This window comes from Megalobrama amblycephala, linkage group LG18, assembly GCF_018812025.1.
Source record: "Megalobrama amblycephala isolate DHTTF-2021 linkage group LG18, ASM1881202v1, whole genome shotgun sequence".
Lineage (NCBI taxonomy): Eukaryota > Metazoa > Chordata > Actinopteri > Cypriniformes > Xenocyprididae > Megalobrama > Megalobrama amblycephala.
In genome coordinates, this window is record NC_063061.1 from 15370075 (window position 1) to 15383026 (window position 12952).

The window sequence follows — 12952 nt, forward strand, 5'->3', positions numbered from 1 at the left end:
ATGTATTTTACAGTATAGTAGCTATATAGTAGGCTATTTAGGTTATTTGACTTTAGTACAATGAACATTTTAAAAGTCAATTATTAGTTTTGCATTTTACGAATTACTAGATGTTACAAAAAGTTATCAGTATATTTTCTCATACCATATAAACAAGTTTATGTATTTAAAAAAAAAAAAAAAAAAAAAAAAAAGTGTGGAATACTACAAGACTGCGTTGTACAGACCAACAGCCTCCATACTAGGGGGCGCTGCAACACCCTTTTTTGTCCATTTAACCCGGAAGTTAACAGAACAGCATAGCGTTCATCATACGACTGTGTTGCTGCGGTAGTGTTAGTCGTGTATGCTTAATGTTTACATTTTGCAGTTAAAATAAATCCGAAATAATGCTTTAATTAAAATTCGGTTAATATAATCTGGCTCTGATACTATGATGTCTTTTTGTACTGTTGATATTTAGTAAATATTTGCCGTGTTATAATCAACTAAAGTGCATTAGAGAGACACATCACATTTAGTCCGTAAACAGAACCGATATGGGTTCATCAAAGAAACACAAAGAAAAGGAGAAAGACCGGGATCCTGAGGACCGGCACCGTGAGCACAAGAAACACCGTCACAAGGACCGAGATAAGGAGAAGGACCGGGAGCGAGAGAAGAGAAAGAGATCTCGTTCCAGAGAGAGGAGCGGCCGGGGGACAGAGAGAGACAGAAGCGGTAAAGCCGAAAAGAGCAATGCAGAGCCGCGAGTCAAGAAAGAGAAGCTTGATCCTGCTTTCGAGGACAGCAGCGGTCAGTCATCCTGTCCACCACGTAGTTTCTCATTAATTACTACAGTAAAACTGTGTTGACTTTGCAGTACTGTCATCAAAATGAAAATTTTAGACTGCCTCATAGGCCTGGTTTCACAGACAGGACTTAGATTAAATCAGGATTAGGCTTTAGTTAAATTAGGACATCTAAGTAGCTTTTATAAATGTGCCTTGGAAAAAAAAAACATTACTGATGTGCATCCTGAGACAAAACAATGGCACTGACATGTTTTAAGATATGTCATTGCAAGTTGCTTTGAGTTAAAACAGCTCAGACATGCATTTTAGTCTTTGAATAGACTTTAGGCTTTTCTCTGAAACCAGGCAATAGTCTGTTAGATGGGCAGTTGATTAAATTTTGTGAGACAGCATTATTTCTTACTAAAATTCATCATGGTAGCCCATACATATCTTTGTCCTACAACATTTATGGTCTGCAACAATCTCTAAGGCTTTGGTAGATGTCAAGGCATTGGATGGTATTCATGTATGTCAACATCTTGTGTTGCAGAGCCAGGTCCCAAATCTGCAAGTGGTGATGCTTCACTCAGCATTGAAGAGACCAAGTATGTTTTGTAGCACACTGTCATTTGTAATTATGGGAGAGAAAAATATAATTAATTTAAATGCATGTATATGTATATTTTACTAAATGCCATTACTTTGATTTACAGTAAACTGAGGGCCAAACTAGGTTTAAAACCCCTTGATCTCAATGAAAGCAAGAAAGGTAAGAATTTGATGGTTGTTACATCAAAGTGCTGTTTTATACACTACTGTTAAAAAGTTTGGGTATGGTATGATTTTATTTTTTATTTTTAAAAAAAAAACTTTTTAGCAAGGATTGATTAAATCATTGAAAAGTGACAGTTAATGCATTTATAATGTTACAAAAAGATTTCTATTTCAAATAAATGCAATTCTTTTGAACTTCTCTATTCATCAAAGAAAAAAGAATCAAGATTTCCACAAAAAAAAAAAAAATGAAACCGTACTGTTTTCATGTTGTTTTTTAAACAGCAAATCAGCATATTAGAATGATTTCTTAAGGATCATGTGACACTGAAGACTGGAGTAATGATGCTGAAAATTCTTCTCAGCTTTGGAATAAATTACATTTTTAAATATATTAAAATAGAAAGAAGTTATTTTAAATTGTAATAATATATCATAATATTACTGTTTTTTTCATCAAATAAATGCAGCTTTGTGCATGAGAGACTTCTTTTAAAAACATTAATATCTTACTGACCCAAACTGTAGAACGTTAGTGTATGTATTTCATTGCTTTGAATGCAATCTTGTTTGAAGCTTTTCATCTAAATCTGTGATTGTTTGCTGGTTCCTCAGAGAGTGGAACCAAGGAGGAGCCCCTCCTGGCTGAGACCATCAATCCTGTCCATATCAAACAGCAGGCCGAGATGAGAGAGAAACTGGCTGCTCTCAAAGAGAAGCGTCTGCTCAATCAGAAACTGGGGTAGGATATTGTGACCACCTCCAACTTACGATATTGTAATTCAGATATTATTCAGACTAAACCAAATAATAAATTGGACTGAATTTTATGTTTTCAGGAAGGTAAAGGCGCTTGGAGATGATGAACCATGGCTGGACGACACAGCTGCCTGGGTGGAGAGGAGTCGCAAACTAGCCAAGGAGAAGGAGTTGGCGGAGAAGAGGGTGAGAATAGACAACCAGATGGCTAGCTTTGTGTCTCGCTTTTCCTCTATCAGTATTTTTATTTTGTCTTCTCTTAACAGGCCAAGCTCCTAGAGGAGATGGATGAAGAGTTCGGTGTGAGCAATCTGGTCGAGCAGGAGTTTGCACAGGAAAAGAGGGTGTGTGACCTTATTGACATTTTCTTGCTATTCCCTAGACTTTAATCCAGCTGTTCTCAACCTTTTTGACTCCAAGTGCCCCAATATTCAAGCAATATTCAAAGGTCCCCTAAATATTTCTGGTACTTCTGCTGCAATGACAAAGCTACTCATTTTCAGAATTTCAGATTGTTAAAATAATACAATTAAAATAATTCTATAATAATGTGTAAATGTAGATAATTAAAAACAAAATCCATAATTCCAGAAGCTTCAATGAATGAATGGATTTTTATTTTTTACTCACAATTAGCAGTTTCTACCCAATAAAATATTTCAGAGTTTGGCATAACTAGAAAATTGTATTCATACTGATTAATTTCCATGACTTGTTTTATTAATGCACATGACTTTTCCAGGTCTAGAAATCACACCTTTAAGATTAAACCTTCTTTAAAAACACATTTTCCAAGACTGTGGGAATTCAGGTCTCTTAAATAAATATGATGGTTGTTGAAGGGGTCAATTAAAATAAGAAATATCTTGATGTTTAGCTATTTTAGCCTATTTTAACGTTCATTTGGGCCCTTGGTTGAGAACCACTGCTTTTATCAGCAGTGAAAGGAACTAGCTTTGAACATGTAACTGTTGTTAATGGGAATGTTTCTCTTTATAAAAAAAAAAAAAAAAAAAAAAAAAAAACATATATAATAGTATAGATAGTATTGCATATCCATTTATGTATTAATACAGTTTAACTGTTTTTACTAACCAGGACTCGTACAGCTCAAACCATCTCAAAGGGCTCAAGGTTCAACACAAGATGGACTCTTTCAGAGAGGGAGAAACGGTTGTCTTAACTCTAGAAGACAAAGGTAAGCTAACAAGATGATGATTGAGATGGTGGGTAAATGTACTGTTGCTTTAGATGAATAAGCATCTGCTAAATCACTGACGGCATCTACACACACTCTCCTGCAGGCACACTCACTGTTTCTCTGTGTGGGTGATTTTCACAGGTGTTCTGGAGGAGAAGGAAGACGTGCTGGTGAATGTGGGTCTGGTGGACAAAGAGAAAGCGGAGAAAAATGTGGAGCTGAAGAAAAAGAAGCCAGATTATAAACCTTATGAAGAAGAGGAGAGTGTGGATGACATGGTCGTTGTAAGATTGCCTGTTTTGAAATTCACTAAATGCATTAAAACACATTTGGGGTGCTTTCACACTGGTGCGCTCTCGGGTTCAATTAACGTCAGAGTTCGTTTGGATGATGTGAATGGTGTTTTTCAAACTCGAGTCCGCATAAAAAGGGTTGTTTGTGGTACGGTTCATGTGAGCTCCAGTACGGCACGCTTCTGAATCTGCAATTGTACTAAAACGCGGAATAAACCAGTGTTGCCAAGTCCACGGTTTTCCTGCGGAATTGGGCTACTTTAACCAAAGTCCCTTTAAGACAAATGTTTTCACTCGGCGGCCATCTTTGAAACGCCTCTCAGGCGTTCAAGTGCAGCTCTTATCTCTTTGAACCGGGAAACATCAAATTCTCCAAAGCTGTTTGCCAAGCTTTCGATTAAATGTCGTATTTGAAATCATCAATGAAATCTAACAACAACTGACTCATAATTTTGTTTCTAAATGCTCGAATCATGACAAAAAACTGTATTATTCAGGCTGGATCAAGCTAATGCTCATGCGCAGTCCTAAATGCTTGTCTCTTGTGCCTCATTTCGGAGGCGTGTGTCTGACTGTTTCTACAGGAACCGGAGCTTCTAACGGCTGCTGCAGTGACGTGATGACTTTACCAATCGGCGATTGGCTCTTATTTAGAAGGCGGGACTTATTCCGCCATATTGCGCGTTGCACTTTCTCCCATTCAAAACAATACGAGTGACACGTCTTGTGTTATTCTATAGTCTTTGCTTTAACACTGTTGCTGCAGGTTGAACCGACCCTTAATAACATGATATTTAGTCCCCGGAATGCAAATTCCAACAGGGGAACCCTGCCAAAAACATTGATTTTTTTTTTTTTTTTTTTTTTTTTTTTTTTTTAACCCCCCGAAATGCGTTGTTTTTTTTTGTTTGTTTGTTTTTTTGTTTTTTTTGTTTTTTTTTAACCACGGGACCCTCCCTGAAATGTGGTTAGGCTAGTTTTGCGAAGCAATTGATATGGTTTTGTTGTGAAAACATGGCAACCCTTGAAATGGCTATTGATGACACATGATTTAATAAAAAATGTGTTTGTGTGTGTGTTCTCAGTCACTTTGCTGATAAGCGTGACTGATGTACCGCAAGCAGAGAGAATGTATATGTAATTTTTTGCTCGCCTTCAGCAGAAATGGACTCCCGCGTCCTTTAGAAAATTTGCAGTACGTTTGCGGCAGATAGACTCAAGTGCCGTTATGTGCTGATGCTTTGGAAACAAAACCAAAGATTCAAAAAACAACATATAAAAGTGATGTGAGCAACACTATTCATTTTTCCGCCGCCTTCTGTGTCATCACTGCCAAGCAACAGGGGTAAACAGCTGCTGCTTTGAAGCAAACGCACCATGATTTAGAATCAGACAATACATTGTGAACCCAGTCCAGCGGGGGAAGGGGGAGCAATTTAACTCTGACATTTTGGCATCACAACATTATAATGTTAGAGATAATGTGCAAATCTCCACTATTAAAACACCACTGATATTGACGGACAGTGCTCTTTCTTAAGTGTAACATTCCTGTGTCTTCTTTTCTTTCCAGTTCAAGCCAAAGTCTGTGCTGTCCAAGTATGATGAGGAGATTGAGGGGGAGAAGAAGAAGAGTTTCAGGCTGAGTGCTGGAGGTTTTGTCGGGGGTGAGAGAGAGCGAGAGCTGCAGGCCATCAGAGAAAACCTGCGCAATCAGGCTCAGTCTCTGGACATGCCTTCTCTCACCCTCGCCACTGAATACTACACGCCACAGGAGATGGTGAGAAAGACGTTTGTTTAAGTGCACTCAGATTTAAGTTTCATTTTATGCTTGACTCATTTTTTGCCATGTGTCACATTAGGTCGGCTTTAAGAAGACCAAACGCAAAGTCAAGAAAATCAGAAAGAAGGAGAAGGCTGGTGACCTCTTGATCGACGACACTCGAAGCACAGATTTTGGTTCCAGGTAAAGCCTTCACTTGCTTGCTGTTGAATACTCCAGCGACACCACATTTCTTTAACCAAAAACTGGTTCTTGCACTCAGGTCTCGAGGTCGAGGTAGAAAGCAAGAGGATCAGGTGGAGGGGGTGGAGTTTGGAGATGTTGCTGTGCAAACCAGCAGCAAGCTCAGTGATGTCCTCCAAAAGTCAGATGACATTAGAATGGCAGACATGGACATTAGTGATGACGGTAACAACTTTTTAATGTACAAAGTTAAAACCTGATTTTTCGTTTTCTGAAGGCATCTGTTTCTATCTGTGGGGATTTCCTTTGAAATTCAAATGAATTGCATCAGTATTCTCTGCATTTACTCTTTCTCCTTGTCTTTCTCAGAGGACTTTGTCCCTCCAGAGTCTACTCTATTAGAAGAGGATGAAGCCGAGCAGGAGCTCCAGAAACAGCTTGAGAAACAGAGGAAACTCAGACAAAAACAGATGCTCAAAGACTCAGGAGAAAGGGTCAGCACTTTTCAGTCCTGAAGCAATTCTTTAGCAATGCAGGATAAAAATCAAAATTTTTATAAATTGTTCAAAGGCCCAAGGCCATGTTCTTTGTTTGTTTGTATTGCATTTGTTGAGTGAAAACATGCACTTTCGCCGGACACCTCCCGTATAAAGGCCAATTCATGTTGCATAGACAGACGGCAACAAAAACCGACAGACACAATCGTTGGGTTTTGTCGGATCAGTATGTTACCCCTGGCGGAGTCAGAATTGAAAATGCTCAATCATATTTAGAATGTTTGAGAAGCGATGTGTTGTAATCTGGTGACTGTTGCCGTTGGTCTGTGTCTGTTGGTGCAATGTTAATTAAGCCTTAACAGATATTGTTGAATCAGTGTCAGATTCTCGCAGCTGACCTGCACAGACACATATTTTGTTCGCTACCATTTAGCCACGTAGTATTTACAGGGTTTCATCCATTCTAAAGTCTTTGACTGTTCATCCCTCTTTTTTTCATGCAATTCCCTGTTGTACTTTTACTTTTATATATTACTATTGAATTAAGTCAGTGAAATTACAAAAGTGAAATGCCACTTTTTTTTTCTTTTTTTTAATTAAAATAATACTTATTTTTAATAATTAATAGGGCTGCCCCTAATGGTCAACTAGAAGAGGATTAGCTGACCAAAATTGTATTAGTTGATTAGTCTCAGAAAAAAAAAAATGCAGCGAAGTCACGCAATCTGTGAGGGACAGATCGTTAACGGCGGGTCCTTGTTTTAATTACAGTATGTCGGGCAGGAAATCCAAAAATTCGCCTATCATCCATCGACCTCAAATATGGCTTATCATTTGATACATGTTAGTAGTAGCATCTTTACATGGCTCTAACATTAACCTTGATAAATGTGCGCTATTAGGCGCATATCCAAGTGTTCGTGCGGAGTGTGGAAGCTGAAGTATAAGCGCACTTACTGACATGGAGGCGCCGGTGCGATCGCTTTCATTTTTCCTGATAACAGTTGAAACAACTTAAAATACAGAGGAAACAACTCTTATGGTCATGCAGATAAAAGTAATACATCATTCAAACTGTAAAGGGGTCTACTTTCATTTGTGTAAACTCATATTAACAACAAAACGTTGTGCCTTTGTAAAATTAAAAAAAAAAACAGGATGCGCTTTCTGCCATCTCTGTCTCTGTGAAATGGAGCGTGTGACAAAAATTAACCGAAACGTATAGGTTACATGCCTCACAGACATGAGAAATATATCTATAGAAAGCTTGATATGTCTACTTTCGAGCAAACCAATTCAAATCCAAAGAAATACACTCTGCTTATGTAATCAGAAAGGTGCATTTCTCTCTATAGGCACGTGCAGATGAGATGGCAAGGCAGCATCGCCAACTCAATCTTTGCAGGAGACGCTGACTCAGAAAACACTAGTTTATTAATAAATAATTAAAATGTCTCCTTGCTATTTTTTCCCAACACATTCATAATCATTATTGCTTGTGCTTTTCAGCAAGCTTTATGTGTGCACTTGAGCACACAATAATTAATTCAAGTAATATAAATGTGCGAAAAGTCGACTAATGGCTTAAATGAACGACTACTAGCCAAATTTGAAAAATCTTTAGTTGGGGGCAGCCCTTATAATTGACCCTTCGCAAAGACCCGCCCCCCTTAGTTACCGTTGCTTTGTCCAACAAGCCATGGCGCTATCACGCCACATGCAGTGAAAAATACATTGCGGAGCAAAGAGGATACTGACAACACGTCGACAGACAAGACAGAGCTGGTTACTTATGATATTAAACAAAGTCCCAGCTTTCACATTTTTTTTAAGAAATTCGAACAATAAAAAACATTTTGTGGCTCTTCAATTTGTCGTGGCAGAGTGCTGTAGCGCCTCAGCTCAAGCGGCTCGTGAACCGATCATCTCTTCCTACTAGTTAATTTATAGCATCAAATAAACATGAATGAACATGAGAAGGGATGTTGTTTAAAGGTGCCCTAGAATCAAAATTTGAATTTACCTCAAGAGTTCAGTACATGGAAAAGACATACATTGAGTTTCAAACCCCATTGCTTCCTCCTTCTTATGTAACTCTCATTTGTTTAAAAGACCTCCGAAGAACAGGCGAATCTCAACATGACACCGACTGTTACGTAACAGTCGGGATCATTAATATGTATGACCCCAATATTTGCATATATGACAAGGAAAGGCAGTATTAACGTCTGGATCTGTGCACAGACTAGGTAAGCCAGCAAGAACAACAGCGAAAAATGGCAGATGGAGCAATAATAACTGACATGATCCATGATAACATGATATTTTTAGTGATATTTGTAAATTGTCTTTATAAATGTTTCGTTAGCATGTTGCTAATGTACTGTTAAATGTGGTTAAAGTTACCATCGTTTCTTACTGAATTCACGGAGACAAGAGCCGTTGCTATTTTCATTTTTAAACACTTGCAGTCTGTATAATTCATAAACACAACTTCATTCTTTATAAATCTCTCCAACAGTGTAGCATTAGCCGTTAGCCACGGAGCATAGCCTCAAACTCATAGAGAATCATATGTAAACATCAAAATAAATACTTTACTCACATAATTCGAAGCATGCATACAGCATGCATGACGAACATCTTGTAAAGATCCATTTGAGGGTTATATTAGCTGTGTGAACTTTGTAAATGCACTGTAATATAGTCAAGAGCTCGTGTGGCAGGGAGCAGGCGAATTAAAGGGGCGGCGCGCTGAAAAAATCAGTGTATAGTTAATGATGCCCCAAAATAGGCAGTTAAAAAAAAATTTTAAAAGTATTTTGAGCTGAAACTTCACAGACACATTCAGGAGACACCTTAGACTTATATTACATCTTGTGAAAAAGCATTCTTGGGCACCTTTAAAAAGCGGAAAAACATAAATACGCACCATTTTTCAAGTTCAAGTCCACCGAGGTTAATCTTCTAACTCCTGACTGCTTTGTCGGACAAAATGGCGGATTCGACGTTATGATTGGTTAGATCGCTTGTCAATCAAACTCCCGGCGAAGGGTCAATTAACAATAAAATGCTGAGAAAAAATGTATTCAACTGTTTCCTTTGTATGTGGTGTTTTTCAGGTGGCTGAGCACATGAAGCTAATGAGGACGGCAGAGGATGACGACAATGACCCAGACAAAAGGAACAACATTGTCTTCAATGCCACCTCTGAATTTTGTCGTACTCTTGGAGACATCCCAACCTACGGGCTGTCGGGCAACCGAGAGGACCAAGAGGATATTATGGTACAAACCATTCCAACCCTTCCCACTTGTGATAGGTAGCTTCACCTGCAAATCTTGATGATTCTGATTTGTTTGGGTCACACAGGACTTTGAAAAGGATGTTGAGAAAGAAGGAGGTGGACAGTCAGACTCTGATATGGATGACAACGTGGGCTGGAGCACTGTCAACCTGGACGAGGAGAAAATCCAGGCAGATGTGAGTCTTCCGCTCGCCTCACTGACAGCGATTCAGTTGAAATGTGAAACTTGTTCTTTAATCTTGTCCTCTGTTATAGTTCTCAACGGCATCCACAACTATTCTGGATGAAGAGCCAATTGTGAACTCTGGTCTCTCTGCCGCTCTACTTCTGTGCAAAAATAAGGGTGAGAGATCAGCCAAATCTGATTTTGAACTAGATAGAATGGATAATAAATGTCTAATTGATTTACAAATGTATTTTTATGTATCCCTTTCAGGGCTGCTGGACACACAGATGCTGAAGGTGGCTCGTGTCAAAGCCACAAAACCAGTTCTGGCAAACGATAACTACTGCATCGAAGACAAGATGTTAGTAGATGTAGCAATACTTTCCCCAGTGGTTCTTTCTTATTTTGAAAAAGCCAAGATGTTCTTATTTCTTTTTCATTGTACTGCAGGAATATTGATGACAAGTACAGCAGGAGGGAGGAGTATAGAGGCTTCACTCAGGATTTCAAAGAAAAGGATAACTATAAGCCTGATGTCAAGATTGAGTATGTTGATGAATCTGGTCGCAAGCTGACCCCTAAAGAGGTTTGTGCACATGTAGTTCTTCACCTATGACATTATTAGATATCACTGCTATGACTGCTCACCTTCATGTGTCGTCCTCCAGGCTTTCAGACAGCTGTCCCATCGGTTCCACGGGAAGGGCTCTGGCAAGATGAAGACGGAACGGAGAATGAAAAAGCTTGAGGAAGAGGCGGTATGTTTTCTTCACATCGCCAAGCATATTAGGACACACAGCACCATTAAAGTCGGCATGAAACGGAAGTTGCGATTAGTCTTTCCTTATTGTGACACACATGGTTTCTTGAACAAGAAAAAATGGAGGGCTGGATATATCTGGATATATTTGAAAATGGCGTTTTCATTTCAAAATGCTCCATCCACACTAGTGTTTTCAAGCATTTTCCAAAAGTTTCTCATCCACATGGAAAACGTTAAATTCACCTTACTGCGCATGCGGAAAACCTCAAAAAAGCTCAATGAGATGATACAGATGGAACAGACATAATACATTTCTCATGCAGTTCTTCTGGCAGGATCATTTTATTTAGCAAAATATCTCACCATTATATGTTCGGTCTAAAACGCAACAGCTATCATCTTTTGCCACATGACAGCAACTGCGAGTAAATTTTCTGTCATGTTTGCAGGACTGTGATATGAAGAATGTGCAAAGTAACATTTCGGCAACTATGGGCAAGTGAATAGCACACAACAGGCACAATAGCGGCATAAAACATACATATCTATCAGTTCAATATGCGTCACATGACTAAACTTGCTTTGGAGAGTGTTTTCAAAAAGCTTAGTTTTCGCAGGACAAAAATGCTTCTCACTGTGGACGGAAGGCCAAACTGGAGAGAAAAAGATGCGTTTTCAAACAAAAACGTATTAGTGTGAACAAGGCCTTTCATTGATCTTTTTGGTGTAAATTAATTGAACTATTTTTTTTTGTTTTGTTCCTGCAGCTGCTGAAGAAGATGAGCAGCAGTGACACTCCTCTGGGCACCGTCGCTCTTCTGCAGGAAAAGCAGAAGTCCCAGAAAACTCCTTACATTGTGCTGAGTGGCAGTGGGAAGAGCATGAATGCGTATGTATTTCACCATTTCCATTCCATTCTATCTATATTCTGGTTGTTAATTGGTGTTATCTTCCTCTTTTCACAGGAACACCATTACAAAATAAATCTATATTCGGGAACCGGTCTTTCACAGAAGATTTCTTAAAGAAAATGTACTAATTTTAGCTGTCTCTTAAATGAATAAAGTCGCAACAAGTGATGTGTATAAACAAACATTGTCCTGTGTGTGAATTTAAATCCCTTGATTAATTTCTTAATTCTGACAATTTTTTTGTAGAACACATTTCTTTTTTCCTCATTAAAAACTGTTGCGATTAAACTGATCTAATGTTATTTGTGTATTACAAGCATTTTTGTTTTTGTTGAATTTGTTAGCATTGAATATGTCTGTATTAATGTATTATAAAATAAGTGTATTCAGTAGTTATTTAGCTATCGCTGTACTTTGTGTACTTTAATAATCAATACCACAATGGTGTTTGATGCTGCATTGCCATCTATCAAATTACACTGAAATTATTAAGTTTCTAAGTTTTAGACAGCAGTCTACACAATCATTGATTCCCTTACCTGTCCATCAAAAAAGAAGCAACTTGTGGATCAATACTTGAGACTTTTTTACATCATCAAATCATTGTTCATTACTGTTTTTTCAAATAACACTACGCTACTAGCGTATCTACAGAGTCAGCAGTTAAAGGTGCCCTAGAATTAAAAATTTAATTTACCTTGGCATAGTTGAATAACAAGAGTTCAGTACATGGAAATGACATACAGTGAGTCTCAAACTCCATTGTTTCCTCCTCCTTATATAAATCTTAATTGTTTAAAAGACCTCTGAAGAACAGGCGAATCTTAACATAACACCGACTGTTACGTAACAGTCGGGATCATTAATATGTACGCCCCCAATATTTGCATATGTCAGCCCATGTTCAAGGCATTACACAATGGCAGCCAGGATCTGTGCACAGCTGAATCATCAGACTAGGTAAGCAAGCAAGAACAATAGCGAAAAATGGCAGATGGAGCGATAATAACTGACATGATCCATGATAACATTATATTTTTAGTGATATTTGTAAACTGTCTTTTTAAATGTTTCGTTAGCATGTTGCTAATGTACTGTTAAATGTGGTTAAAGTTTCCATTGTTTCTTATTGTATTCACGGAGACAAGAGGCGTCACTATTTTCATTTTTAAACACTTGCAGTCTGTATAATGCATAAACACAACTTCATTCTTTATAAATCTCTCCAACAGTGTAGCATTAGCCGTTAGCCACGGAGCATAGCCTTAAATTCATTCAGAATCAAATGTAAACATCCAAATAAATACAATACTCATATAATCCGACACATGCATGACGAACACTTTGTAAAGATCCATTTTGAGGGTTATATTAGCAGTGTAAACTTTGTTTATGCACTGTTTAAGGCAGTGGTTCCCAAACCTGTCCTGGAGTACCCCCAGCCCTGCACATTTTGTATGTTTCCCTCATTTATCACACCTGATTCAACTCATGTGCTCATTAGTAGAGACAGCAAGACCTGAAATGGGTGTGTCAGAA

General features: G+C 38.2%; 1 protein-coding gene across 1 annotated transcript; it reads left to right on the top strand.

The window, feature by feature from the left end:
- Positions 1 to 277: 277 nt before the first annotated feature.
- sart1 (spliceosome associated factor 1, recruiter of U4/U6.U5 tri-snRNP) lies at positions 278 to 11701 on the top strand. The gene is made up of 20 exons (XM_048166215.1): positions 278 to 795; positions 1327 to 1381; positions 1490 to 1545; positions 2166 to 2292; positions 2390 to 2495; positions 2576 to 2653; positions 3408 to 3507; positions 3652 to 3794; positions 5377 to 5583; positions 5666 to 5769; positions 5849 to 5994; positions 6139 to 6263; positions 9389 to 9553; positions 9639 to 9749; positions 9829 to 9916; positions 10010 to 10100; positions 10190 to 10325; positions 10408 to 10497; positions 11270 to 11391; positions 11468 to 11701. The coding sequence occupies exons 1-20, from the start codon at positions 540 to 542 to the stop codon at positions 11484 to 11486; spliced, it is 2325 nt and encodes a 774-aa protein (XP_048022172.1). The 5' UTR covers positions 278 to 539; the 3' UTR covers positions 11487 to 11701.
- Positions 11702 to 12952: the final 1251 nt, after the last annotated feature.

Coding starts and splice junctions, on each gene's coding strand:
- sart1 (XM_048166215.1), top strand. CDS start 540: ATGGGTTCATCAAAGAAACACAAAGAAAAGGAGAAAGACCGGGATCCT. Junction 3,795..5,376: donor GTGTGGATGACATGGTCGTT/GTAAGATTGCCT, acceptor TTTTCTTTCCAG/TTCAAGCCAAAGTCTGTGCT. Junction 5,995..6,138: donor CATGGACATTAGTGATGACG/GTAACAACTTTT, acceptor TGTCTTTCTCAG/AGGACTTTGTCCCTCCAGAG.